A 24411-nucleotide genomic window follows, 5' to 3' on the forward strand; every position below is an offset into this window, starting at 1 on the left:
TCCGTGAGGCTGTCCAGCTTTCCTAGCACCGCTTGCTGAAGAGACTTTTTTCTCCATTGTATTTTGTTGCCCCCTTTGTCAAATATTAATTAACTGTAGGTGTGTGGGTTTATTTCTTGGGCTTTCTATTCTAGGGGTAGTTTTTATTTTATTTTATTGTTTGTTGAGGCGGGAGGTAATTAGGTTTGTTTATTTATTTATTTTTAGAGGAGGTACTGGGGATTGAACCCAGGACCTCATGCATGCTAAGCATGCGCTCTACCACTTGAGCTGTACCCTCCCCGCTAGGGGTAGTTTTTTGAGGCCAGTCTTTGAAGTTTGTCCTGGCACGTCTTAGCACTTCGTAGCTGTCTCTTTCCCTGGGTCTCTAGTGACCAGTCGGCCTATTGTGTAGCTTGTTGCTCTTAAGTAAGAGAAGCTACCAGCCTCCTCTTATTTGCTTACCACCCAAATCTTCGTTGTTTTTCCAAGAGCCCTCAGGCTTGAATTTCCTCACACTGTTTTTCAACCCATTCCTTTGAGGAGAGCTTCAGAGCCTCCTCCCCCACCCGGGCAAAGTCTTTGAGCCACCACTCCGGGTGCCGGGCAGTGCAGTGGCCTCTGGTCTTCTCTGTTGACCTCTCCCAGCACAGGACCTCCATCCTACGAGTGAGCTGGGGTCAGGGCGCTATGGCGCCAGTATTTCAGCCTGTTACTCCTAGGGTAGAGCATCCTCCCTGTGTGCAGGGGCCGAGCGGAGAAGGAAGCTTCCATTCCACCTCTCAGCCACTCTCACCGGGAACGCAGCCGAGGTAGGCCCGTGAGCTCTGGTGTCCTGGGGCCCGGAGCTGAGGGGGGAGGGAGGCCTGTGCTCTTGTCCACGCTTGCCTGGCGGAGCTTCTGCCGAGCTGAGCTGGGAGGAGGGCGGGACGGAGCTAGCAGGTCCTGGCTCAAATACCACCAACTCTCCTTGTTCTTGCTGAGTTTTAGAATATTTTGTTGAATAACTGCTTTCTTTATCTACCGGATGCCATTGGGACACTTTCTAGAGACTTTCAATGGTTGTTTCGATAGGTTCCAATATCTCTGCTTGTTTCCTTAGGGAATGGGTCAGGCTGGGTCCACTCCTATCTCAGCCTAAACTTTTTTTTTTAACCACTTTTATATTGTCTCAGTTTACAATTCTGTCACTTAGAAGCTGTGTTACCCAGAGTGATTCACTTAATCTTTAAGCCTTAATTTTCTCACTTGTCAAATGAGGCTAAAACCACCTACCTCGCAGGGTTGGTGTGAGGCTTCAAGGCAATAACGTATACAAAGTGTCCGGCACGTAGTACAAGGTAGTTGCCACCACTGCTCACTTCTACTTGATCCATCTTCTACCAGCTCCTAGTTGTTTTTTAGAAAAAAATTATGCAATATTTCAGGCATACAAAGAACAGAGATAAAGTACACCCACGTACCCAGCTGAAAGAAATTAAAGCTGCAATGGGAGTCTTGGATTTACTTCCCAACATTTCCTGCTCCTCCCTCCCTCACTCGAGGGAACTGCAGTCCTGAATTTATTTTTATCAGTTCCAGGAATGTTTTTATACTTTACTACTAATCTTCAATAAAGAAAAAAAAATAGTTCAGAGGCATTTTTCCTGTGATGGATAAACATCCTGTGTGGATAAGGGTAAGTTTCTTAATACCAGTCAAAAGAGATCCCCTTCATGTTAGCTCACCATTTATATGAGCACACAGTCTTTTCCTTTTGATCAGAGAATAACAATTCCGGATGAATGCCAGAAAGAAATGGTGTACCTCAGATGGCAGATTTTTGCAGTGTTCAGAGAATTTTCTGTGGTAATTCTATGTGTAAGTGCTACTGACTGCATTTACCCACATTAGGAGTTTTATTTATAAATAACAGAGTAGTGATTCCTTCAAACATTATGATTTAAAATTTGGTCCACGGTTAATGGAAAGATTCCCAGCTTTGAGGGGGAATTATTATACCCTGTTGGCTTGATTTGGGCTAGTGATGTTTTTTGAGAATTTTATAATATCCCTTGAAATGATAGAAGACTCACTGGAGTCTCATAGAACTGAATTTTTATCTTAGTGGTGTATTTACATGTAAGGGAGGAAAATTAAATTAAAATACTTGGGATTCTCCGATGTGCTTCTACATCTCAGCCATTTTATATACATCTTTTAGTAGTTTATGCTGACACACTAGAGGCAAAGCGTAGTTGAATGAGATTTGCAGCAAAATCAGAACAAAATCTTGTTTTGTATGACGGTTTCAGCTGAAACAGGGACATTGGCGGATTTCTGCTAAAGCTGTAGGTGCTTAGTAGCAGGAAAATCACTGTGAGTTCCGAGCAAGCCAGTCAGGTGTACTTTTTCATTTCGGCCAGCAGGTGGCAATATCACACTAGGAATGCTTGTGACGATTGGCAGTGAATTGACATGAAGCCTGAAAAGTGTATGATTGTGTGTTGGTGCCTTGTTAAAAATGCAGTAATGCGTTATCTGAATTTGGATATATAAGCAGACCCCAACCTTGATATTGTTCCCCGTATTTACATATATCTGAATGACTACCCCAGTCTTTTGCTCTCCTCTGGATGAGATCTTTTGGGATTTCCCCTGTCTCTCCCCTTCTAGCTTGCGAATGTAGCTCTTGTTTCTTCCTGGGAGTAGTTCACCCTTACAAAAAGCACACTTCTCTCCTGTGCTTCGATGTGGCATCTATCTTTTTCACGAGGGAGAGGTAGCCCTCAGGCAGGTCTGGACCTTACTTCCGTCTCTATGACAGTGACTACCACCACCACCATGTGTACATTTCCTCTTGTTAGTTTTATTCACCCTCCGTTTACCACTGTTGTCAGCAGTGAAGACTTTAAGAAAAACCCAGCGCTGTGTACTTGCTTCCGGGACAAAGAGCATAGGAAAAATTATGAGACTAGATTCTGTTCTGTTTCTGTCTTTGAGCAACCGTGGAAGGGCGCAAGTGAGACTGGTCACAAACACAAAGTGGTGGGGACACAAAAGAAGCAGCCGCTTAGGCTCTGGGACTGGATAAGTCAGCAGCATACTGGGATTTTCCACTGGCCGGAAGCCCAGCCTCCCAGTTCTTCCTGCCTCACCCCTCAACTCCCCAACTTTCCAGACCACAGTGATTCCCACGGGAGGCTACTGCGGAGAGAGTGAGACAAGAAGGGAGAAGTATCTGATCCCTTTCTAGCTGCTTTCAGTAGCATCATCATCATTTCAAGCAGAAATCTATGCAAAGATTCTACAGGAACATCGTTATATGAGACAGTTAAGCCCTGTCATGGTATTATAATGTACAATAATTTTCTTGAGTTTTCCAGCTCAACCCAGAATATACTAGAGCCCCATCCACCATGCATTCTTTAAGTGTATGTTGAGTTTCAAACAACATCCAGACATTGAAAACTACTTCTGCTGTATCACATCACATATACAGAACATGTTAAACTTGAAAAGCATTTCAAACAGGCTGTGTAAAATGAAAAGCTGCTTTTTAAAGATTGTTTTTTGGTATAATGATACATATTTGTGTATTATATTTGGGTATAACCATATCAATTGGTGCATTCAATTTATTTGTCTAAGTAAAATGTGTCTCTTAGGATCTAATGGGCAGTGGCTTTATAAAACAGTTTTATTCTTTTGTTACACTAGTAAAATGTTATTTTTCCCCCAAAGCCAATGTTTTATTCTGAGATAGTAATCTCATGTGGTCTTTAAAATTTTTTTTTTTAAATTCTTGTATAATATTTAACAAGCCTAGAAGTTAGAATGCCACATGGGAAGTAATAAAGTACACATTAGCATTTGCTTTTAATGGCTGTAAGCCTCGTATCAATTACAGTAGAATGTTGAGGATGCGGGCAGTTATTTAGTCATGGAAAGGAAAAATAAGACTTGTTTACCAAATTGAAAAGAAATTAGGAAAGCGATTTTCTCAAAATTACGTTTCTACTCAAATGCACTCTCCAGCTGCGAGTGATTTTCCCAATTATATTTTATATGTGATGAATTTTTTTTTAAGTCTAAGCCAAATCTGATCCAGAGGCAAGCGGTTATACTCACCTAGGTGTTTCCTAGTCACTTGCATCAAGCACCATTTCTTGTGGAAGCTCTCCCTGCATTATTTGAATCAGCTCAGCTCCCACCCTCCTTTTCTTTCATGGTTTAGACCTCAGAGATGGCCCAAGCCATCACTGTCCACCTTGAGCATCAGACTGTCGTGATTTCCATCAGACCTGGATATGAACTCCAGCCTAGCTATGTGCTTACTTTTACTCGCCCTTCCTGAGTCTCATGTTTCTCATCTGTAAGATGAGGATAACACTTGTGTTAAAATGTTGTTGTGACTATTAAACAAAGATGGGTGCATGCAAAGATCTTAGCATGAAACAGTAGCCTTATAAACCCCAATATTTAAGCTTCACAATTTTAGGAGGAAGTAGGTTTTATCTCTGTTTTACGGATGAGTCAGCTGAGGCTGATAACTGATCCAGGGTCACCAGATCTGTTTCATGGTTTCAAGTCCAGGGCATTTCCCTCCCTTGGCGGCTTCTGGAGCAAGACTGTAAAAATGGATAAAATAATCAGGATGGATTGTTAGATGTGACCACTCAGAGGAGATCTCGCTTCCTTGGAGACAGCGATTCCCAGCCCTTTTGCCCTTTGACCTACTAGTGATTCTGTGTGACTCAAGGTTGCTGGTACAATAGCTGAAACTCCCTTTTCTCTACTGTTCACAAAAGCCTGAGAAGAGGGAGACTGTCTATAATAGGGGTAACTTGCAACCTCCCCATCCCTAAACCCCCTAGTATTTTATCACCGATAGCAAGTTTCTTTGACCACATTTTACAACTTACTGCAACATGCCACAGTTGGGAACCGCTGCATAAGATGTGTTTTAGAGAGAATAAGTAGGTCATTTTGTGGTAGAAGGTTCCTACTGGAGACTGATGAGAAAGATTGATGGGGCCAGTGGGAGTCTAAGAAGTTAAGACTTGAGCTTGCAGGCAATCAGAGGTTCTTGGGTAGGAAAGGCACAGGATTTTTTTTTTGAAGTGTAGTCAGTTACAAGGCATCAATTTCTGGTGCACATCATAATGTCCCAGTCATGCATATATATACATATATTCGTTTTCATATTCTTTTTCATTAAAGGTTAATACAATGTATTGAATATAGTTCTCAGGCACAGGATTAAAATAGTGGTCTGCAGGGTGGTTCAGAAGCCAGGAAGCCTGGAAGCTAGGAAGTCCGCTGGACTGTTGAAGTGAACCAGATGGGATGACATGAAGGTCCAAACTAAATCATTGGCAATGGGAATAAAAAGGAGCAAAAAGACACAGGAAGGCTTGTGACTGATTGGATTTGCATGGGCGAGCAAGAAGGAAAAGGGATCAAGTGATAAAGCAGAAGTTTCAAAATATGCTGTCAGTTAGGCAGCAGATTTCTTTCTTTAATTCTATTTTGCATAAATGTATATTACAGTGATCTTGCAGCCCAAGACTCAGTATCCTGCTGGTGGAAGGGAGACACTCCAGAGGATGCTGAAGGGCAGAGAAAACCCAAGCTTAGACCCAGACATTTGCAGGACATAGTTCTGAAGATACTAATAGTCTTTTTTTTTTTTTTTTTTTGAGCCGAGTTGTTTGGGTAGCCTGCTGCACTGTTTTCAGATCCTAGGCTAAGTGACTTTGTGGTTCGTCATACAAACGTGCTGCTATCTGAATTTAGGACTTGATTCTGGAGCATTACAAGTGGGTGTCCTGGTGTTAAGGGAGCATTTGGTGAGTTACTACCCTTGGCATCTCACCAGCCAATAACTAGAATGTTTACAGTGACTAAGAAAAGATTTTTTCAAACCTAACATTGAGGTCATTTGATAGGTTGTATGCCTTGGGTCCAGGGGTACAGGCTCCTTAAGGGCAGGGACTTTTGTTTTCTTCCTAGCTGTATCCCCAACAGAAAACAGAGATCTGTCACTTAGTAGATGCTCAATAAATCATCGTTGGATGAGGAGATGAAGCCAGGGGTCATGAGTGTCATCACCGTAGCCTGGTGCCACGCGCCATGCTGATTGCATAGGAGGAGCTGGAATAAAGGTTTATTGAATTGAGTTGAAATATATTGGACAGCATTTGGGCTGGTGATACAAAGTTTCATTTGATTTCCTGTTTTATGAAATAGAGTACAAGAACATTCAGCTGAGAATTCTTTCCATGAACTATTAAGCAGTAACAAAACTGTATTCGTTCTTTTGCTAGTGATGAGCTGGAACAATTTATGGAAAACCAAGGTGCAGCCAGCCCAGGTATCCTCATTTTAACAACAAGCCTCAGCAAACCATTCATGCGACTGGAAAAGTATGTTACTCTCTTACAAGAGTTGGAACGGCATATGGAGGTAAGGAAAGGCAAGCTTTTTTAAGCTTGTGTACGAAGTCTGGGCCTCTGCTCTGGAGGGAACAGCTGGTCTGCCTCCAAATTAGCCTTGCAGCGGAGTTCAGAAAAAGCCTTGGTTTCAAAATTTACTTGATCCAGGCTTCCCTCTTCCCAGGCTTTTAGTTTTCCTCTTTATGCAGTAAAATCAGAAGGGGACATTCTTTTTTTTTTCTTCCAAGATTTTTTACTTTCTAATTTATTTTTTCCAGCTTCATTGAAGTGTGATTGACCAATAAAAATTATATACACTTAGGCTGTACAACATGATTTTTTAAAGGTGTACAATGTGATGACTTAATATACATATACATTGTGAACTGTATCAAGGTGCTTAACACATCCATCACTTCACATAGTTACCATTGGATTTATGATAAGAACACTTCAGTTCTACTCTCTTAGCAGCTTTCAAGTGTACAATACTGTGTTATTAACTATAATCATCGTGCTGGACATTAGATACCTAGAACTTATTTGTCATGTAACTGAAAGATACCCATCCTTTACTATGAAATACTCATGATCACTCTCCCTCCCCTGACTTCTCCGTCCTGTTGCTTCCCTCAAGTCTCTCCTAGCTTGTTGACTTAGGTTTTCTTCTGCCCTCTCATCTGTAGATGGTGGTTCAATCAAACTCGGCCCAGAAATCTGTTGCTCTGATATATGAACCAACTTTATTGTGGGAGATAAAACAAAACAGTGTCAGAAAATGTAAAGAACAGTTTTCATTGTAGACAGAAGTGTTAATCCCTAGAGCACTTCGGTCATTCAGCTTTCTGACTCTGGATTACAATGGAAGAGTCTGGTATTTCCTTACAGATGAACAAATGGGTCCAGTATGAGTTTCTCTCCCTCTGCATCCATCTGTCTACATCAAAGCTACCTCACATTTTTGTTTAGAAAGTTAGAGTTTACTTGCAACGGCTGTTAACATAGCTCTCATCTTTGGTAACTATTAAGATTTGCAGTGAGGCATGAGAATTGAATATTTTTGCTTCAAGAGACCCAATCCTCGTATTAAAAACCGATTGACAGGGATAGTTTCTTGAGCTGTTGGTGTGCGATCGCGCGTGGGGGACTGAGGCGTGGGTGGGAGAGGAGGGCTCACTGGGTGAGGCTGCCTCTACCCGACCTGCTCTTCCTGTGTCTGGGGAAAGGTTTTGAGGTTTTAAAGGGTTTGATTATCTTTAAAGAAAAAAGGTTGCACACTGCCGGTCTTGTCAGCATTTGTAAGGATTGAAAGCGTGCACTCTGAGCGAAACCGCATTCTCAGGTTATTTGACCTGCCGGAAAGCTGGAGGCAGGGTAGCTAGTGCGTAAAGCCTGCCGGAATGAAATTTCAGTTAGGGCTCGGGAAGGTGCTGACCTCTGGATGGCTTTCCAAAAGCTAAAACCAGTTCACTGAACCGTTTGAGGTTGGCCCCTCCTTGTTTATTACAAAAATCCAGAAACCAGTGGCCTCACTTTCTGAAACTGCTCGTGCTCGAGCACGAATGTAGCCTTCCTTTGAGGAGAAAAATCCCCAGAGACTCGCACTGCCCCGCTCCTCTGTCTTGGCCCTCCTGGTCTCCGAGCCGCTGTCTACTCCTGCCTTCATGGGCTGTGGGTCACCTGCCTGGGGCTGCCTTTCATTTCCCACCATCAGATCATACTTGCCCTTAGCCTGAGTTCACCATCTGGGGAGACCCTTTATCCGACATTATGATCATTTAGTCTGGTAGAGTAGAACTTGAACTTCTCAGTTATCAGCTGATTTGGGTAAGGATAAGTTTGTTTGTTTTGGAGGAGAGGTAATTAGGTTTGTTTGTTTATTTTTATTTTTAATGGAGGTACTGAGGATTGAACCCAGGACCTTGTGCATGCTAAGCACGCACTCTACCACTGAGCTATACCCTCCCCCCTAGGATAAGTTTAACTCGAAATACCGCCTGTCTTTTCATAAGCCATGCTGATCTTGGCCTGGGTCAGATCCCTAGTCTCCTCAGTTCTGTATTTTATCACCTAAGGCTGGTCGAACAGCAGATTTTGTCTTCCCATTACTCCAGCTGAATCCCAAAGGTTAGCTCTGTGTCTCCCGCAAGAAGCTCTACCTTGCCTTCAGAAACAGTTATGGAGATGTGGATTCCTCAGAGCCATTTTTGATCCTGTCCACTTTTCGGGGTTATAAGTACCATGGAATTCCAGACCAAATATAATAACCTTGCTTAAGAAGGAGCATATGGTTTGCAACTTGGGATTTTTTTCTCGTCTGCTGTGCTGTGCCTGCTGAAAGAAAATGGAGGCATTTTAGGAAATGAGATTGGGTTGGGTTTTCTCTAACCACTGCTCTATTTCCACAGTTCTCTGCTTCTTGTCATTTACTAACAACCTGATCAAATGATGCTCCCCAAATAATTATTATCTACAGTATAACAGCAAAAAGGGAAATGGGAACTCTTGCCTTAATAACCATACCTAGTATGTTGTTACCAAATATATAGTGTGTTCCCAGCTATCTTAATTTCTTCTTCACCTAATCATTAGAGGTGCTGCGATTCCAAATGCGCAAATGATATTTTATTTTTTAATCTTGAAATTAGCGTACAGGAAGACTGACTTTTTTTCTTTTGGTGCACAGTCCTATGGCTTTTAGCACTTGTATAGATTCAGATTACCAGCACCCCCCCCCCCACCATCACGATCCAGACCAGCGCCATCACCCCTCAAAATGTCATCTTTCTGTCTCTTTGCAGCCACACCCTCCTACCACCCCCAACCCCTGGCAACCACCGATGAGCTGTTCTCCATTAATGTTGTTTTAAAATGTATTCTTTTAATAGGATACGCATCCAGATCATCAGGATATTCTGAAAGCGATCATAGCATTCAAAAGTCTCATGGTAGGTGATATTCTAAAATTATAATTCTCCATTTTGTCCTTCACAGAGTGATTTGTGTATAATGTTTCCTTCTGCAAAGGTCTTTAGAGTGGAAAGAAGCTCTAGTGACCGTATCGCAGTGATTGTTTCATATAATGTTGGCTTCCAAACATCATGCTTACCTGTGGGAGGTTGCCAGGCTGAGGGTATAAAGCACTTACATTTGAAGTCTCTGCCACATTAAGCATGGCTGTGTAGGTGGGGGGTTTCCTTTTGTCTCTTGGTCTTTACCCCAGTGTTGCTCACCTTACGTCTGTGCAACTCGTCCTTCACTGATTGACATCAAAACTGGATTCATCTGCTTATGCCAAAAGGTGTGAGTCTATTTGCATATGAAAAAGAAATCCTTCATCAAACCTAAAAGGAAAAAAAACCCTACTAAAATACAATTTCTTTATATAGATTGCTCTCAAAGATACCTTAATCTTGTATCTTGAGCATGATGGCTAATGTCTTCTTGAACCCACTGATGTAAACTCACCTGGTGGCATTTTAGGAGGAAAGAAAATGTTATTTGAGGTGACTGATGAAGTTGAGCTCCATTTTAGACATTTCGGTAGCATTCCGAGTGATGGGGATCAATGTTTAGTTATTGATTCTTGCTGTGGGGCTGTGATGTCACATTCACCATCCCTCGTTTTTATTGCTGTTGAAAGATCTATACCTGCTGTGTCCACAGTTAAACAGCAAGTTGAAGACCAGAGTGTAAGGTGTCAGGTTAAAATCGCTGTTGTTGGTAAAAAATACTCGAACATTGCCAGTTTTACATGGTCCAACCTAATAGAATGGCCTACTGAAACCTGTGACATTTATTATTATTCATGTCCCCTTTTTTTCTAAGTAAATTGAATATAAAATGTCTCTTTTTAAAAATGGTATTTCATTTTAATCATTTTACATGTTGTAAAACTTGCTCTGATGGTTATGGTATATTTATTCCCATTCTAGATGCTTCAGAAATGTGTACAATTAACTTTATTTCTTCAAGTTTCCATTTAGCTGAAGGGGCAGAAGAGATTTTATTGAAAACACACCCCAAAACACGATGACAGTCATTTGGAAACAGGAACATAACTAACCATAGGCTTATTTTCATAGTCAGTTTGGAGTGAATACTGTTAAATTATTTTAAGATAACTTCACATTTTCTGAAACAGTGATATATATATGTATATATATATAAATATATAGTATATATGTACTATGTATAGTATTCATACCCCAAATATTGTTTCTTGGCTTGAATTTTCATTTTGTATTTGTGAAATTCAGTTGTATCTCTTTTTTCTAAGCCTTTTAGGGATAAAAATGAATTTAGTATTTGTTTATAGCAATCTACTACTGGTCCCAAAGCAAAGTATAGGGCTTTAAGATCAATTTGCTTCACTGTGGCAAAAGGAATTGAATTTCATTTTTTAAATTAAGATGTTACTTGGTTGGAAATTGAGAGTATGTCAGAGAAATAAAATTGCTTTGTAACTAAAAGCATTATTTGCACAAAGGTAGACAAGATGGAGAGGAGCTGGAGCAGGGACACCAAGCAGCAGATGTGAACCTACCTTACAAAACGTTCGGGGGCTCAAGGCTAGAGATTTAAGGTAGTGGGTCTTTCTGTGGGTCAGGAACAAATCTGGTGATGGGACTCGTGTCAAGGAATAGGGACTCGGTGGAAATCTGAGAGTCAGAAGCCACATCTTACTTGCGTCTTGTTTTAAGTCTGTTTCAGGAGAATTCCTACTCCATTATGTTCTGCTTTGGTCTGTAGGGGCAGTGCCAAGATCTCAGAAAGAGAAAACAGCTGGAGTTGCAGATACTTTCGGAGCCTATTCAGGCATGGGAAGGGGAGGATATTAAAACCTTGGGAAATGTGATTTTTATGTCACAAGTAATGGTGCAGTATGGAACATGTGAGGTAAGTGTTTCCAATCTCAACACTATTTCTTCCATCTGTCATATTTTTCTTCCTTTATTTCTTCTCCCATCAAGGTCAAATATGCTTGAACTTTCAAATCGGAGCACATGTCCTTTGCCCAGCCCCCTGTGTGGTGCTGTGGGAGGGAGTTAGGAGGGAAGAACAGCACCGATCTCTGCCTTCAAAGAACTCATTAAAGACAGGTTAAAAGACAAGCTGCAACTAGAAAATAAACCAGAATAGTCAATGCCATATTGTGCGATCACAACAATGGATCCCATAGAATTTCAGAGAAGAGAGGGAGCAAGAAGACTTTATGGAGGGGCCATGGAGAGAAAAGGGGAAGATTCTGTAAGGTAGAGGTCATTTTTATCTCAGGAGAGAGCAGGAATGCAGCCTTTTTCCCCAGGGCAGTGAGGAAGCCTGTTTGTTAGGAGCAGAGGAAGCGTCCTGGGCAGATGGGTGGAGTCAGACAGAAGCAGGTTATGGAGAACCTCAGATGTCAGGCAAGCGTAGTTCAGAGGGATGCAGCATGAAGGTCCTGAGAAGGAGAGAAACACCACGAAAGAGGTGTTGAGGACACTTTGGCAGCCATGGATGTCAGATAAACTGGAGGGGCTGGGACTAGAGCCAGGCCGGCTGGGTTGGAAAGTGATACATACCCTCCAAGGAGGTGGTGGCAGAGAGTATGAAACTTAAGGGGCAAATCTGAGCCCTGTTTAGAAGGGAAAGCCTATGGGAAGCGGTGAGCCAAGGACTAGAGGAGATGATGGATGTCATTTTAGACCTGGTAGCTTTCGAGGACGGTAGGTATCCAGGTGGAGACGTCTTGTAGGCAGCTTTGGGAGCCATACAGAAATGTGCGTAGGAGGTCAGACTTGGAGGCAGATTTACTTTTAGATTTGGATGTCTTTGTCAGACACGCCTTCCTGGGAAGTAAACATCCAGGGAGAAGCACAGGGGCCTGAAAATGGATTATGTCTTTTAGGAAGAGGGCGGGGCTGGGGAAGAGGGTTGATTATGTCACCTGGTGTGAGTTATCAGGTATTAAAATTGTCTTCCTTGGTCTTTGGGGCTGAGGAGGGGGGATAAATTAAGAGGATGGCATTAACCAGTGCACACTACCATGTATATAAAATAAACAACAAAGATTTACTGTATAGTCCAGGGAACTATATTCAATTATATATTGTGCTCTGGTTGCAGATTGAGCAGGAAAGCATTAACTTTTCAGGCTCACATACTTGGGAAACAAGCCTGGTTTTTTTTTGTATTTAACTGTTATGTATAGAAAGGAGACAGATAAACTGGGTTTATATCCATTACAAAGTAAAATCCGATGAGTTTTGTACTTTTAAGTTGAGTATCTTTAAAAAAAAATCACTGTGTTTCATCGCTTTATTTAAGATCTATGTTACAAGAATGATTCCACAAATTCGTAATAAAAAATGCACAATTTTTATTCTCCACTTAATATTTTTCATTTCACTTCAGGAAAAAGAGGAGCGGTACCTCCTATTATTTTCAGGTGTCGTGATAATGTTGTCTGCAAGTCCTCGGATGAGTGGCTTTATTTATCAGGTTAGTAGATTTCATATAAAGCAAATAAAAGGACCTGTAATGAAAACAGGTTTCCATCCAGATGCAATATTTCCACTATTGTGTTAAAAGCTCCAGCCAAGTTAGATGGATCCTAGATAGATGGATAGATAGATAGATAGATAGATAAAGGATAAACTCAAGAAATCCAATCGTCTAAATATAATTGAAAGAAACATTCTAACATTTTAACATTGTCTGCCACCTGGAAAACGAATTTTCTGTTTCTTTATGTATGATAATATCATTCTAGAATATGTTGTGTTCATAATTTTTAAAAAATTTAAATTGTCAGTGATAGACCTGAGACATTTCTCTCTTTCTTCTACTCATACAAAGTAAAATAAATGATCAAATTAAAAAAAAAAAGGAGTTCAAAATTTGTAGATACTGACAGGCATATGCAGAATAGATAAACAAGATTATACTGTATAGCACAGGGAAATATATACAAGATCTTGTGGTAGCTCACAGTGAAAAAAATGTGACAATGAATATATGTATGTTCATGTGTAACTGAAAAATCGTGCTCTACACTGGAATTTGACACAACATTGTAAAATGATTATAACTCAATTAAAAAAATGTAAAAAAAAAAAAGCTCCAGCCAGAAAAGGCAAAAATGACCCTTCCTTGTAATTAAACAACTTATAAGAGCAGATGTTCCCTTGATCAGAGACCTTTGTGTTACCATAATGAGTTTATTCTGGATGTCCACTGCTCTGCTAGGTTATGAATGTATAAATAGAAATCTAAGTCTGCAACTAGATAAATTAGCACATCATCTTACAGGCCCATATCACATCATTATTGCCAAGAAAATGTAAAGCTGTGTCCTCTGCCCCTATGACTGTCTTAATACATCATGTGACTCGGGTTTCTGAGATAAGTCATTCAGCTCCTTCGGAAATTAGACTTTCTTCAGCCTGCTCCCAAAATATGGAGATTATAAATTACTGTTGCGTAATCTATCTTGGCCTAGTAATGACTCATTTTCTTAAAATTCGAGTCTCTACTTGGTTGACTGATTCTCACGATAATGTGTTAGAAACGTAAACTGTGTGTGAATCCTAACCTTATGGGCTAGAGCGTGTTAGGAAAACTCAACCCACATTTTTGCCTTGCTTTCTTATCTGATTAAAATTTAAAGCAGGGAAACACATTATCTATTGACGGACCGGAGAAATCTGTCTCGCCATAATTCAGCCCAGATTCCTAAGAGGGTCAGAGAATCTAACAGCAAGAAGCAGAGGCCTGTAATAACCACAGAATTAATGGGAATTTTTTTTTCTGATAGGGAAAAATACCAATAGCAGGGATGGTGGTGAATAGATTAGATGAAACTGAAGGGAATGACTACACATTTGAAATCACAGGTAGGTAATTTTCATTTTCATGTAGCTACTTCGAATCCTTTTTGGAATGAAGTGGGGTTAAATAAATCAGTGCTATTATTTTCTGTTATATAGTCCCTGAGCAAGTTCTACACGAGCATGTCAAAGTATCCTCCATTTCCCGGGGTGACTGGGGTACAGCCATAGAACTGGGAAGCCTCCTGGTCATTCCAAAGTCTCGGCTTTGCCATTAGTTTCAATCTTCTCTTGCATGAGAGCTCCTTGTTAGAGCTAAGAAATAACAAAATGGACTGATGTAAATCAATTTTCTCTACTGTCTGTCATCTATTCCCTGGTGGCAGAGGAGCCAGAGATGTGGACTTTTATCAGCAATTTTATCATCAGCCTCGGAATTAGCGAGATCTGGTCGCATTTCTAAAAAGTGCCAAGAAGTCATGAAACTTTCTTCACGAATTGAACAAAAGGCCACATCTCGCCTAGTCTCCGGGACGTTATGGCCTGTTGTCCCTTTGGCCAAACCTATTTGGTATCCACGTAATGGCTGTACTTTTTGCACTGATGCGGTGCAGGGGCTACCCTGGGATGTTGGCCCCATGCCTTATCCCTTTCTTTCCCAACAGGGAGCCTGAGATTTGGTGTTTGTCCCAAAGACTGTAACCAGTCTTAGTTGGATCTTGTTTCAACTTTGACATTGGGTAAAGCAGTACAATATTCTCATTTTTGACCATGAACTAGATGGACAGTGTGCTGAAATTTTGGGATTGTGAGTTTGTTGAGAAGTGAAGTATTATACTACTTTCAAGATTCTGTAAGCAGTACAAACCAAGGATGCTTTTATAAATCAGATATGAATATTTATATCTTTATTATCACAGCTTATCTGTTCCTGATAAGTTTCAACAGAGTTAGCCCATAGGTATGAAAACTCCTGAAAATAGACACCCAAGTTCTAGTTGCTCGGAAGTGTTTTTACAAATGAGGTGAGCTCAAGGTCCTCCTTGCCTTTTGTTTCCAAATGCTCATAACGGGATGATGCAGGTAACATAGTAGACAGAATTGTGGTCCACTGTGGCAACAACCAGGACTTCCAGGAATGGCTGGAGCATCTGTACAGGCTGATCAAAGGACCTGCCTCTTGCAGTTCGTTATCCAAAACATCATCGTCGTCTTGTAGCGCTCATTCCGTAAGTAGACCATTTGCCCTGCCCAGGGATTATTGAGTGTCTTGTCAAATCCTGCCTGCAGAGGACTTACAAGAAGTGGTGAGCATGCCCTTAGCCTTTGGATGGCCTGTATTTGTAGGGTCTGAAGTATAGTCAAACCTCACTAATTCTGATAGTTCGTTATGGAGGGAAGCCCATCCAAATTAACATGAAGTTTTACTTAGAGATGTGCAGTTTTGTCTGACAATACTAAGTTACTCCAGCTAACTGCTAGCAAAGTTTTTCTAGCCCGAAGTCCTGGTCGGATGTTTTAATGATGAACAAGATTTATTTTAATTAGCAACTGTTATGCTCAGATTAGTAATGTGCTAAGTCAGAAGAAATAGTTTACCTTCATAAGTATGTGAACGTCTCCATGTAATCTCATTTACGCTATCACATTCTCTCAGGAACCTTTAAGGGTAAGCTTTGAGCACTGCCTTCTTCCAAGTTATCATACATTTAGAATTCATGGAATTTTGAATTGATGAGATTTTACTGTACTTGCTGAGTGAGAGCAAAGATACACTGTGTTTTCTATTAACACTCAAACCTGTGATGTCCAAATTCCAGTTTTGAGCACAGTGCGTTGTGGGAAGGAACAAGGGCTTTGGGCATCCGATCTGGGTTCAAATCTTGGCTTTGCCAATTGCTGGCTGGTTACTTCACTTTGCTAAGGTTTGTCTTAGGGTTTTCAGATGAAATAACCTATTTAAGCACCCAATCGAGTGCCAGACACTTGACTGAACTCATTAAATGTTGACCGTCACTCCACTTTCCTCCCTGTCAGGGGAAAAAAACACCTGACTTGAATGAAATTCCAGGAGAGAGGGAGGACAGGCTCCTGGGGTGTTGAGTCAGTTCTGTGCTGTTCCTTAGAGACCCCATAGTCTTGCCCGGAAAGTGCCAGTTCTCCAACTGGAGACTTGTTTTCCCCTCTTCTCCTTTCTGTGGCTGGCTTTGCTGATCCAATGAAGCTGTGTTCTCTCACCCTGTGGCACAAGGTCGGGTTCAGAGGGCAGACTGCCAACATCTCATCAGACATTTTCCCAGTCTTTTAGCTCTACTGGACAGCCCCGAGGACCCTTGGAGCCTCCTCAAATTATAAAACCGTGGAGTTTAAGTTGTCTGCGACCGGCACCTCCACTTAGACCATCAGCAGCACTAGGTTATAAAGAGGTAATTTTGCTACATATGGTATAAAATGCTTCTGCCAAGCTAATTTTGTAGCTTAGTACAAAGACTTCTGTGGGAATGTGCTAGAATTTATGATAGGTGATACCTGACAGTCAATCTTGAATTGCTAGACTCGGTGATTTTTTTCATTTCTTAATTTTCTACTTCCCCACTGTCTACGGATATTTCCTGAATATCTGCGGGGCTTATGTGCACTGCCTGAGTTTCCCCGGTCCCCTCCTGCAGCGCCTGTGGTTTGCCTTTATGATGAGATGATACTTCTATAAATTGGTAATGATGTACACACATCTCAAACAAAAGCCACTTTTCTAGAGTCGGATTGCTAACCAAAGCAGACCCAAGTCTGCATTTTGAATCATTTTGATCTGTTAAACCAAATCAGTAAAAGTCTTATGGGACCAAGCCATGGGTCTGAACTGTGGAAGTCTGAACTATTTGCTGCAGTTGGAAAGGGAAAAGAAGTAATGAAAGGAATGTCTTTTAAAAAGAGGCTTCTAAGTGACAACCCTAGAGGACATTTGGTATTTAGGTAGTGTGGGGATTTCAAGGTTTTTTTGTTTTGTTTTGTTTTGTTTTCCTCTCGAAGTTGCAGTCAGGAAATGTCAGTCACTAGCTTCTGTAACTATGTGGCGTGTTACCTTTTCCATCCAAATGGTGTCCCCCCCCCGCAACATGTTTCTCATCATTTCAACCTTCAGAAAAGATCTTCATTTATAAATAGGTCTTACTGAGTGAAGATTTAAGTTTGTGACAGTTATGAGACATGTCTTAGAATTATGGGGCAAAGGCAATATATATTTTTGTATGAAATGTGTGTTTTGATGAGTGATGCAGACTTAGCTCGATCTTGAGTTTCTTTTGATTTAAAACACCATGCTATGATTCTGCATAACTCCTGCCTCTAATTCTTAGTGCAGTAAAATTAGAGCAATATTTGGATAGTGGAGGATTTTTTGATCCTTTCATCCTGACATGATAGAAGAAACAATCCTTGAGCTAAATCTTTATTATGTACTTCTGTTCAGAATTTGGCCAGGAAACAGCCCCACAGGTTTGCTTTGGAAATTGACCTGTGATACCTGCAATCATCCAATTTCCTTCTCTGATTACCTAAACCAGGAGTGCCACTTCATAGTTATCTAAGTTCCCCTTTTAATGACGGATACTTTATAATTGTCAGTTACTAAATTCAAATTAAGGTGAGCTTTGAAGGGTAAAGTTGACTTAATCCTTCGCAGAACTAATCCATTAAAACTAAGGCATGATCACTTTGTTTCTGCTGGGAGAAGAGAGTTAATTAATACAATCTTACTATGTTGTGTGTATTTCAGTTATTTTCAGCATTTGTTATTCTGCACAGAACTGTATTTCTTGGGCTTTTGCATGATGATATTGCCTCTGAAACTAATGTGGGAAACATGATGAAATTCTCTCTGTGTAATTTATGATAACACTAACATTTCAAATGTTGTTTTAGAATTATTGATAAATGGATTTGGTCACTATAACCATCGACCTCTCACGCTCATCTTCTCTTTCTTTACATATTCACTTTAGAGGATGTCTTATATCTTAAAGGTAAGGGTAGAACCATCTCTTTGCTGTACAGTGACGTCATAATGCTGTGCTATAACCTTTGATGAATGAACCTTTCCTCTCTGCTTGTTTTATGCCTTGTTATAATTTGGTGGCTAAAATATGAAGATTCAATTCTGACATGTAAGTACTGTCTTCAAAAAGCAGGCCCTTGTGAAATACATATAAAAAATGTATAAGAAAAGGCATGGTATAATGCCTAAAAAAGGCCTGTTTTCCTGTTTTTTTTTTTTTAAATGCTATTTTCCTGTTATTTTTGTCACATGTGAGTTTTTCATGTCTGTCTGTTTTCAAGTCAAAGTGGATTACTGAGCCTAAGTGGAAGAAATTAAATTCTTTTGTTGTATGTATTTTAAGGTAGTAATTGATATTCAAGCATCACGTATATACATTGCGTGGGAGATTGGGATAAGATGGTCACTGTTTACTTGGGTACTTAGCACATTTTTAGACCTGCTGGTTATTCATATGGCAAAGGCAATGCCAACAAATCATATCTCTTTTATCCATTAATGAAAAATATGGCATTATAGATGTATATTTAAGCTTAGCTGTAGGTACCTTACTCCTAACCCCAAATGATTTATCGGGAGATCCTTCAATTGGCTCTTCTCTCTGACTACAGAGAATGTAATTAGTCTCTCTGCCTTAATTTTCCAGTCCGACAAATGGAAATTGATATTCTTCTTTGTGGGGCTGTTGCTAAGGAAAATTTATTTAACTAGTTTTGAAGCTCTTTGAAAAGCGGCATTATACCACGTTAGTGGCTACAATTGTTATTTAATTCCCTGAAAACTGTATCAGTGGGGAAGATAAACCAAGTTAGGAATACATCCAGTACTTTCTCTGCAGATGGTACCCTAAAGGCACTTGGCATTTGAGACGATAATGTCATTGCCTCGGTCTTACTTAACCTTTTAGACTTTATTGGAGCCATTTTTATTGTGTATAGTATTAAATTTTGATCCACTCCTGAATGAGACTGTCAAAATCAGAGAGAGCCATTCTATTTAATTTCATTTGCTCTTTTTAATTTGTTTTTTTGGGGGAGGATCTTAATTCATAAAGAAACCTCTGTCCTTACAGGAGTCTAGTAAAAGCCCCAAAACAATGAAGAAGTTTCTTCATAAAAGAAAGACTGAAAGAAAGCCATCGGAGGAGGAGTATGTCATCCGGAAAAGTGAGTGTTTTGTACGTGTACAAAGGTGGTTATTGATGAACTCACAAAGGAATATTGCAGACAATTCAAGCAGTTTGGTCTCGGCATCATCTTTTACATAAAGAAAAATGCATGGAAGGCTTTGGTCACTTCGAAGATTTTGTAATAAGCCGTCTCCTGCTGCATTTCATGTCATCTTAGGCTGACACCATCTGGATGGTTTTTGTGTTGAGTATTTGCCCTTACCTGGTTTAGAACCACTAAAGGGACCCATTTGTTATGGGTTCGTTTTTTTTCCCCTCTAAGTTTCTGATGCCTGAGGTATTTGCCTTTACTGAGATCGACTAAATAGCCCTGAAGGCTGAGATCCTTCTGGAAGTTGAATGTTCCGTGATGTTCTCAGTCAGCCAAGGAATCAGCCTGCTGGCACGTAGAAACACGGCTGGACAGAGAGACAGACTGCAGAGTCGGTCAGCCAGTCGATAGGTGTACATTCACCTCTGTGGCTCGGAACCAGGGACTTTGGGACCCACATGAAGGAGGCAGTGATGTATCACAAAGGGGTGACAGAGCTGTTTGTTTCAGTCGGAAACTGTCTGGACAAATCTTTGGTGGACTCTAACTTCTGCATCCCCCATCCCCCACCCCACCCCTGCTGTGCACGTCAGCATGTTCACAGGATTCTGCCGTCCAGTCATTTCAAGAATGAGTTGGAGGGGGCGGTGAGGGAGGGAGAATCACTGACTATGCTGGCTGGTGGGAAAAAATGGGTGGAGTTAATGGGGGAAAGCTTCCTTGAGATTGGAAGGAGAGGAGGGGTATGGTGTATGGGATGAGAACTGAGGCCAGAGCCAAGCCCAGTGCTGGCTCTGTGGCCTCTGAGATGCTGACTGGACTCCCCAATTTAGAGCTCTGGGTGGCTTCTGGAGGAGGCTGCTCTCAGTGCTCAGCTTGCTGATGCTGACCCCAGAGCTCATTGGGGACACTGCCACTCTTGCTCCTTCATGGGGCTGGTTGGCTTTTCCTCCTGCCTTCGGTAACACCATCGGTCGGAAAAGCCAGTTTCCAGCACCAGAGTTCACCGCATCGTTTTGAGGGTCCAGAGGCAGATAACTCCACAAAGAGTCACGGTTCATTCCATTTGATAGGTACGGCTGCTCTGGAAGAGGATGCTCAGATTCTGAAAGTGATCGAAGCCTACTGCACCAGCGCAAATTTTCAACAAGGCCATGGCTCAAGTAGGTGCCCCCAAGCCACTTTCTCTAATGAGTGAGGTTTCTCTTCTACTGCTCCCTGCCTCTTAGAAAAAGAGAAAAGCACCCCAGATGGGCTGCAGGGTGTGGAAAGCAGCTGATTTGCAGCGGAGGAGCCGTGCAGGACTGCATCTTTCAGATAAGCTGGTTTGAGCTGCCAAGCGGTTTGTTTACCCACTGTTTCTTTTCACCCAGAGAGAAAGAGAGATGCAAGAGAAAAAAAGTTGGAGGTGATAGAAATGAAAAAATTAATTTTTTAAAGAAGTCATTCTCCTTTGAAGTACACAGATAAACTTCAGCAACACTAGTTAGGAATTAAAGAGCCCAGAGAGTTCCTGTGTCTGTGAACTGATGCTAATCTCTTCTTATAGGCAGATTTGGAGAGGAAGTCAAAATACTATCTTTGATCAGCTGCATATTTAAGCAAACAGTGCTTCACCAAATTCAAGTTTCAGAGTTGCTCTGAAAATCTGGCAATGTAGCTGCTTAGCAGGGCCCGTTCAGGGTGTATACAATTTATCACCTAATTATTAGGTGAGGGTATTTCCCCCAACAACTTTCAAGCTAGAAACAGAAAACGAGATAATATTTTCTGATTCATCCTGTGCTTTTAGAAAAGCCAGGTCACATCGTTTATGTTCTTTGTCTTCCATTATTAGAGACATTCAGGATACCCTGTGTGAAGGTTTTGCATCTGCATAAGAGATGCATTCTCCAGAACGTTCCATCTGGACAGCCACTGACCCCCGGCTTGCGCGTGGGAGGGCTTCCTCGGGTGGACTGCCTTGAGAGATGCTTTCAGTCACCTGTCCCTAAGGCTGCTGTGGGGAAAGCGTTCGATGTGAAAGTTGACACATTTGACTGTGAAGGGGGACTGTCACACCTGCTTCTCAGACAAAATCTGGCTGCAGCTTTGGGCACGCCCAGCTCTGATGACAAGTTTGGAGGAGCCAGGAAAGGAAAGTGAGAGCACTTTTTATCACAAAAACGAGGAAAGAGAGGGGCACAGAGACACCAGAAGCCCTCATACGAAATCTGACCTCATCTCCTCCCACCGCCTGCTGTCTTGACACTGATGGAGGCACATGTTCGCCCCTCCTGCATAGCCCCCCTTTCATGTGGGGAAAGCGTCAAGTGTCTAGCACAGCGCTTGGCATGCAGTAAACCTCTTGGTGGTGCCCAACACCGTCCGTCCCTCCCCAGCCGGAAGTCCTGTTTCCTAGAACTGACCGCTGTTGTTTCTTGCTGCATCCAGTCAATTGGTCAGTCAGTCGGTCTGTTACCCACTTATTAAGCACCAAGGAAGTACCGGGCCCTGCGGAAGACAGAGACACATCCATCTCAGGAAAGGGGAGGTGATTGAGTGAAGGCAGCGAGTGTTCACAACTTGAAGGAACGTGGCTTAGAAAAGAGGAAGCCAGTGGCTCAGGGAGACAGAAAACGGAGGGCTCCAGGTCCGAGAGGAAGGGTCTAGAAGGGAGGGGGAGGTTGGAGGTGCAGGAGAGCTGTCTGGTTAGGTCTCGTGGCTGCTCTGTCACCTCTTCCATCCCAGAGCCTGGAGACTGGCTGAAGCAGAGAGCGGTGAGGACGCCTGCAGCTTTGCTGCTAATGTGATCATCTCCCCGCCCCCTCTGCCCGTGATCAAATGCTCTTAACTGACCTCTGCCTCACCCCATAGGATTGCAAAGAGGACACATGGCAGGGAATGATGCTTCTGAGGTTCTTTAAGCATGTTGTGTCTTAGTGCAATGCTGCTCTCTGCTTGATTTTTACTAAACCACATAGCACCATAGCCCAGGGTGTGGTGAGCCGCTCCCTGAAGGTGCACAGGGACGGGATGGTGGCTGGCCAGCTCTTTGCTCGGCAGGAGGCCAAACGGGAAAGGCTGGGGTCTTGGTTGAGGACAGGTCTCATGGTGGCCCTTTCATGTTATGTTTCTGAATTTACAAAATGTGCCCTGCCCGGGGGATTGAATCTATGGATTTGGCCATTTCAAACTTCTCACATCAAGAAGATTTCATCAGCTAGTGTTGGGTGACTGTGCTCGGGGTGCCAGGCAGCCGTGTGCCATTAGCAAAGATCCCACAAAAACAATAATAGAAAGGGACTAACACCCAACAAATCATCTCCACCAGTAACTCCCCGCCTCCCGCCTCCCGCCACCCTTGTCTGCAGGTACACGCAAAGACTCCGTTCCACAGGTCTTACTCCCCGAGGAAGAGAAACTCATCATCGAAGAAACCAGAAGCAACGGCCAGACCATCATCGAAGAAAAGTGAGTAGAGCGGGCTCAGCCTTTTTGGATTTGTCTGCAGGCTGGAACGGTTCTGGCGGGGCCGCGTGGCTCTTGCCAAACCTGCCCTGATGGACAGTCCCTCCTCATCTGGGAATGTGGCCCTTTTTGCTGATCATGCAGTTGGGAGCCTGGGGTGGGCTCCCTCACAACCAAGGGAAGAGGGAAGGAGAGGCTGAGGGGGCAGAGCTCTCTGCATGGCTGGTGCCCCTGAAGCCAGCAACCTGTACAGTAAGGGACTTCAGGGGACACGAGACAACCACTCCAGATGGGTTTAGGAGGTGTTGGGAAGGCCATAGCACAAACTCCCCCACCCAGAGGGAAGCCCCGCACGTTTATTGACTCAATCACTGGACTTTCACAGACTCACTGAAACTCCCACAGCAATCCAGGGAGATAGATAAACATTATTTTCACCACTTTTACAGTTGAGGAAACTGAGGTTCAGGGAAATGATGTCCCTGGCCTACCTTTGCTCAGTAGTGAGGGTGACCTAATGGGGGAAAATCGGGTTAAATACCATGAGGCTCATAAAATAAACACAAAGTAGACAAACAATTCATTTGTTTAAACTTGAGTCATTTCTGAAGTCAGGCCCGAATTTGCATAGGACAGCGTATTTCACAGTGCTTGGCATCGTCGATGCATTTTTCCATCTGGTGCATGAAGTGATGCGGTCGGATGGTAAAGCGCTTGGGCTCAAGAGAAGAACAGCCCTGCTTCAACTCCAAATTCACTGCTTGTTAGTGCTGTGCCCTGGGGCAAGTTTTTTTGCCTCTCTGTGCCTCAGTTTCCTCATCTATAAAATGGGTATGATAGTAATACTTTCAGTGTTGTGAGGTTAAATGGAATAAGAAGTACCAAGGCTGGCACATGGTATTCACTCAATAAATGATGACAGTTATAATTAGTATTATCATAGGTATATTAATTGCCACTACAACTTGGTGGGGTGTTCAGGAAATGTGATATTATCCCCATTTTGTATGTGAAGAAAGTAAGACCAAGAGAGGATGAGAAGACGACTGGTTACCCAGAGCTAGAGTATTGGTAAATTGTTGGATCAGAACTAGAACCCAGATCTCCAAAGTCCTCAGAGCTAGAGTATTGGTAAATTGTTGGATCAGAACTAGAACCCAGATCTCCAAAGTCCTCATCGAGGGAGAGAGCCAGAGAGGAAATGGCTCTTCCACAACTCAGCCAAGGCTTTTAATCCTTTTTTGGGATATATGGAATCTTCCAGAAATGATGCCCCTCACTTTGTGTCTTGTATGATGGTGTCGGGTCAGATAGGTGAGAAGGGCCATGGCGTAGTGTGGATATCGTAGGGTAGGCAGGGCCTGGTGACACATCTTGTTACAGTATGTCTGGTGATGGTCCTTCCTGCCTTCCAGAGAAAAATCAAAACCTTATGAGGAGCCCCAGACTCTTTTTTCCTTTTAATCATTTACTTTTATTTTTCC

At 42.2% G+C, this 24411-nt stretch overlaps 1 protein-coding gene across 4 annotated transcripts in view; it reads left to right on the forward strand.

Moving 5' to 3' along the window:
- Nucleotides 1-24411, forward strand: part of ARHGEF6 (Rac/Cdc42 guanine nucleotide exchange factor 6) — a 95653-nt gene that overhangs the window by 67348 nt on the left and 3894 nt on the right. For 2 of the 4 annotated variants that reach the window (XM_031445388.2, XM_064483397.1), the window contains 11 exons: nucleotides 6288-6426; nucleotides 9284-9343; nucleotides 11148-11294; nucleotides 12789-12875; nucleotides 14191-14269; nucleotides 15287-15432; nucleotides 16504-16629; nucleotides 18205-18225; nucleotides 19330-19423; nucleotides 20551-20640; nucleotides 22831-22930. In XM_031445388.2, the coding sequence (XP_031301248.2) occupies nucleotides 6288-6426; nucleotides 9284-9343; nucleotides 11148-11294; nucleotides 12789-12875; nucleotides 14191-14269; nucleotides 15287-15432; nucleotides 16504-16629; nucleotides 18205-18225; nucleotides 19330-19423; nucleotides 20551-20640; nucleotides 22831-22930 (1089 nt within the window). The remainder of the gene's footprint in view (nucleotides 1-6287; nucleotides 6427-9283; nucleotides 9344-11147; nucleotides 11295-12788; nucleotides 12876-14190; nucleotides 14270-15286; nucleotides 15433-16503; nucleotides 16630-18204; nucleotides 18226-19329; nucleotides 19424-20550; nucleotides 20641-22830; nucleotides 22931-24411) is intronic. The other 2 variants (XM_064483394.1, XM_064483396.1) reach the window with 2 other exon arrangements.

Source organism: Camelus dromedarius, chromosome X, assembly GCF_036321535.1.
Source record: "Camelus dromedarius isolate mCamDro1 chromosome X, mCamDro1.pat, whole genome shotgun sequence".
NCBI classification, from domain to species: domain Eukaryota; kingdom Metazoa; phylum Chordata; class Mammalia; order Artiodactyla; family Camelidae; genus Camelus; species Camelus dromedarius.